Source organism: Buceros rhinoceros, unplaced genomic scaffold, assembly GCF_000710305.1.
Source record: "Buceros rhinoceros silvestris isolate BGI_N320 unplaced genomic scaffold, ASM71030v1 scaffold44639, whole genome shotgun sequence".
NCBI classification, from domain to species: Eukaryota; Metazoa; Chordata; class Aves; order Bucerotiformes; family Bucerotidae; genus Buceros; species Buceros rhinoceros.
This window is the reverse complement of record NW_010432918.1, coordinates 1-5,031: the sequence shown is the minus strand read 5'-3', so window position 1 is coordinate 5,031 and position 5,031 is coordinate 1. Positions and strand designations below refer to the sequence as shown.

The 5,031-nt window shown below is 42.4% G+C and overlaps 1 protein-coding gene across 1 annotated transcript; it reads left to right on the top strand.

Annotated features, from left to right (window-relative positions):
- Window positions 1–266: 266 nt before the first annotated feature.
- DCK (deoxycytidine kinase) lies at window positions 267–4,466 on the top strand (the record flags this gene model as incomplete). The annotated part of the gene is made up of 6 exons (XM_010143924.1): window positions 267–385; window positions 828–1,021; window positions 1,292–1,439; window positions 1,841–1,956; window positions 3,120–3,219; window positions 4,440–4,466. Coding segments are annotated over 6 exons (704 nt in total), but the record flags the coding sequence as incomplete, so codon positions are not given.
- Window positions 4,467–5,031: the final 565 nt, after the last annotated feature.

Genomic DNA, 5,031 nt, shown 5'->3' with positions numbered 1-5,031 from the left:
CGGCGCGGCCTTCTGGAGCCCCAGATTAGAACTGCCTTCTCGGAAGGTAAACTAGCTCCGCGCAGGCGGCCCCGCCGGCCCGTCCCGAGGGCCTAGCCCCGCTTCCAGCATCCCACAGCCTGGCCACGGTCCCCCGCGGCTCTGCACTTCAAACGCTGCCACCACACTGCTCGCAGCCCCCTTAAGAAACCTGACAACTGCCACTATCTTCACCGGCCAGACCCATCTCACCCACGCTCTCAGTGAACTTTTCACATCTTCTCCAGCTGCAGGAAAGTCAACATTTGTCAGGCTGCTAGAGAAGCACAGTGATGAGTGGGAGGTCATCCCCGAGCCCATCGCCAAGTGGTGCAACATCCAGACAGCTGAGGATGATGAGTATGAGGTACGTGGGCCAGATCTGGGAATCCTGGGAGAGATCCATGACAAAAGAAACCGCAGAGACTGGCCAAGGAGCAATCCCAAAAATCCAGCTATACTGAGAGTCCAGAGCATTCAGAGACATCCCACCATCATACCAGATGGTCAAACACTCAGAAATTGTAAAGGCTACTTGGGAAGCTACTACTGAATGCCTATTAAAAAAAACCACCTTCTTACACCACAGGAATCGCATTAAATCTGGAACTCAGTGATCAACCTATTCTAAAGAACTGGCATAAAGACCACCATCAGCTGAGAAACAAATCCCTTGATTCCTATGCCTAAGCATTTTGTTAAAACAAACAATACAAAGCCATGAATTAGTCCAGAATTCTGGTATGTTGAAGTTAGAAAAAGAACTGAAGTCCTGGAAACATGCTGGTATTTTCTCTCTTATCCCCTAGGAACTTTCAACATCTCAGAAGAGTGGAGGAAATCTACTTAAAATGATGTACGATAAACCCACGAGATGGGCTTACACATTTCAGACGTACGCTTGCTTGAGCCGAGTAAGAGCACAGTTAAAACCTGTCTCAGCCAAGCTGCGTGAAGCTGAACACCCAGTGCAGTTTTTTGAGAGATCTGTGTACAGTGACAGGTAATTACACTCTCGGGGAAACGGGAGTTCAGATTATATGCTCCAGGTCTTTTTGCTCAAAGACAAGGAGCTGGGGAGACACTAGGTACTAAACTGGGATCTGCAAGAAGGTTTGGCTCAACAGGTGAGAACCGGAGGGTGTTAAGAGTATTTCTTACACACAGAGCAGGCAGCTATTTTTTTCAGCACCTTAATTCTGATTTTGCTGAGAAGTGTTGTAGCAGTTTGCTTTGGTCATTCCCCACATGAGACACGTGTCTTCCTTTGCAGGTATATATTTGCTTCTAACATGTTTGAGTCTGGAAGTATTAATGAAACGGAGTGGGCTGTTTACCAGGACTGGCATACGTGGCTTCTGAATCAGTTTGAATCAGATATTGAACTGGATGGCATGATCTACTTAAGAACCACACCTCAGGTATGTTCACAATTTTCAAACCCAAATTTTATTTCCAGGAGCTTAGGAGGGTACAAAGCCCTATGTATTCATGTCATAATACAGCAGGGACTAGCACTGCATTAGCTCCCACTAACACCACAATGGGAAGCCTAATCTAAATTCAAATTTCAGAGACCACATTAAAAACCCTCCCTTCTCAGCTGCTATTCTAAAGTCAGCAAATGCTTTAGTTGCCAGCACCCACCACTCCAAGTATCTAAGACTGAAATTGAACTTATGTTCATACAAGCATTTAAATTTAACACTCACTAATGTTTCGCATTAGTCCTTCTGGTTTGAAGAACACCTAATCTGTTTAGCCGATTTAGTTTTCAACACATGATTAATGTCAACATTTGTATTTTTTTTTCCCCCTCCAGAAATGCATGGAAAGGCTACAGGTGAGGGGAAGAGAAGAGGAGCAAGGAATTGAGCTTGAGTATCTGGAAAACCTCCATTATAAACATGAAAGCTGGCTGCATGAAAGGACTGTGAGGTATGAGCCTGTTTTATGAAGGCAAGTTTCAACTTACAGGCAAGGCTCTCTACCTTATGCTAAAGTTGATTAGGGGTAGAACTAAGGTTTAAATGTAGCTTCACTCAGGCACAGTTGGAAGGACTCATGTAAGGGAGGGCAAGGTCCCAGCCAGGATTATTGTATTTCAGTAAGGTTTAAATATTAATCCTAGCTCCAAAATAAACAGTGATCAGAAAGGCTTTCCAGCTTCCTTATGGACACTTACTAGCTCTTCCATCTAAGGAACCTCTAAATATCAAAGCAGACTTTAGATTTTCCCCTAGAGGAGCCTGAAGTACTCGCCTGAATGGGAAGCAAAACAATTCCAGGAAAAGCACATTATCAGTCACATCAGCTTTCCTAAGTTTCATGTAGGATGCCCCAAGTGCTTAGGCAACGAGGCACTGCAATATTGGGGTTTGGAGAATGTTTACGTTGTGTGCTCATTCCAAACTCCTGAGCAAGCATTTCCTGTATTTTTCATAGGAACACTTACGCCTGCAAACACAAGTTAAGAATGTTGTTCAGCACACTAACTGCATTTTAGAAATGCTTTTCACACAGAAGAGAATACATCCAGTCGCACAACTGAATCTGGTCCTAACCTGCAGCCAAAATGGTCTTGCTTATCTCCAGCCATTTTAAATACCAGTCTCACAACCTGTTAAAGAGGTCATCCCCATGAAAGGAAGCTTTAAAACTCCATCTTAGTAAATGGATTAGCAGTTAACTATGAAGGGGTGTGGAAGACACTGCAAGTGATATTAAAAAAATGTTCCCTATTATCAAAATCACATTCCTGATAACTGATTCCATAACAGAGAATAAGGTAATCAAGGTAAGCAGCATAAACTCCCTTTCCCTCCCTACTTGGACAATGAAAATGGGTATTAAAAGGCCAGGTTTGTGAAATACACTGAAGTTACAGTGATACAATGTTGACTGGATTATACAAGAGCAATTAAGGTCAGACTTGGGCTTTAGACACAAGTCATGGGCATCAGCATAAACATCTTGGTGCGTGTGGTAATCTGAGTAATGCTGCACCCTCAGGGAAACTGGGAAAGCAACTGAGGAGCTGCACTGATTTATATTTGGTGCTTTATCCGCTTTTACTAGCATTATGTTTTTCCATTTAACAGAGTTGATTTTGAGTACCTTAAAGAGATTCCCATTCTGGTTTTGGATGTTAATGAAGATTTCAAGGATGATAAGATTAAACAGAAGTACCTGATTGATAAGGTAAGTATTAAATAATTTGTTTCACGATATCTGCCTTTATTCTGCAGTAACAGCTCTAAGTTATCAACCCACATTCTTAAAACTTGTGATGAGGGGCTTGTTTGGGGCTGCTATAATCAGTCTCTGTAGAAGACTTTGAAAGCTACATGGCTGCAAAAAAGGTTTTTTGCTTTTCCTTAAATTATTTAACCCCACTTCCCATCCTCACCATTCAAGGGAAACCTGGGTGTTTTTAAAGAGGGGCAATTGTAGGGGATGCAAGTATGCAGCAGCCAGAGCAGTCAAGACTACTCTCTGCAAGTCTGCGCTGCTGTATGTTCAGTAAACAGTTCACAGGGTGACACTGTCCAGTTCACATCAGCCATAACGCTCTTTAAAAAAATCCTTCGGTCACCCCAGAGCTATTTCTTCCCCCTCGTATTCTAGAGATCCAGGCTCTTCCTGGACAGAGCACAACACCTCTGACACATGCAGAGGTAATTGAACCTTGTACGTAATTCTAAACACATGTAGTGCCATCTCTTAAGTAGAAGTGGGAGGGTCAACAGCCATTTGAGGAAACAAGGTGGTAAGAAACAGGTCACTCAAGTCCAAATGGTGTTTTGCTGATTCCCAGGAGAGGCAAGACTTAGGAAGCAATGCCCCAACAAATTCTTCTGCTGGAGCCATGTGCTCTGTGCCCAGCACACAGGAAAAAAACAAATACTTAAAGACCCAGGGCTCAATCCTGAGCCTCCAAGCAGATCTATCACATTACTTATTTCACTCACTGGGATGCTTTAACCTTCCTTTTAACTTGCCCCACTGAAAGGCCCCAAGTGTTGTCTCCACCAAGCTCCCCTCAGCTCTACTTTCAGCTTGGGGTAGTGGGTACAACACCATGCTGGAAACACCACCAGATCTTTAGTTTTCAGAAGATCCCTCTCTTCTTAGCAAAGAGCTACCTAATGGAAAATCCATTTTTCTTCAATGAATAACACTCTGTAAAGCTACCTCTCATAAGCACTTGTTATTTTTGAGTAATTAAAGTTACTCGATTCTACCTAGTTTACAACCATCTGCTATACTGAAAAGCATTTCAGGTCATGAATTTTATGTAAAGGCAGAACAGCACTGGAGACTGTACAGGAACAAACCACTTGTTCCCCAAGAAAGGGAAAAGCCTGACGGTTTAGCTTTTCTATTAACACATCAAACATACCCGCTTTTTGTTTTCACAGGTGAAGTCTTTCCTGATGTTAATATAAATAACAAGTCCCTGAAGTTCAAGAGTTAAGCCTAACAATCAGTGTATTAGACAATTCCCTTTAACTGAATGTTACAATCTATATAAACTTATTTTAAGGCAGGATCAAAGTGCAAAATATGGTCCGAGTTTGGGTTTTTTTGCTTGTCTGACCTGTGTGCATTTTGACAGAATTTTCTGTATAGCTAAAATAAACAAATACAGTGTGCTTTGATAATGTACTTGTTTATATTCTCTGCTGTTAAATAAAGATTTTTAAAGTAATATTGACTAGTAACTGGCTTTAATATCGAAGGAGTTAACCGGTTATCAACAACTGACAAGCCAGCACACAGATAGGCACTGAGGCAGGGCTGTTTTGCAATAACTGGCACGGTTCACCATTTTAAGACGACACTGTTATGGCGTCCAGAAACCTTTACTTTCAACTTCTGCTTTATTTACTGGCTCTTTTCACAGGATTTACACTACTAAGGTTGGACGTTACTGTAGGCACATGGGTTACACCTGCAATAAACTGTAATTTACAGATACCTTGTTTACACGCACCCCCCCTCCGAATACAC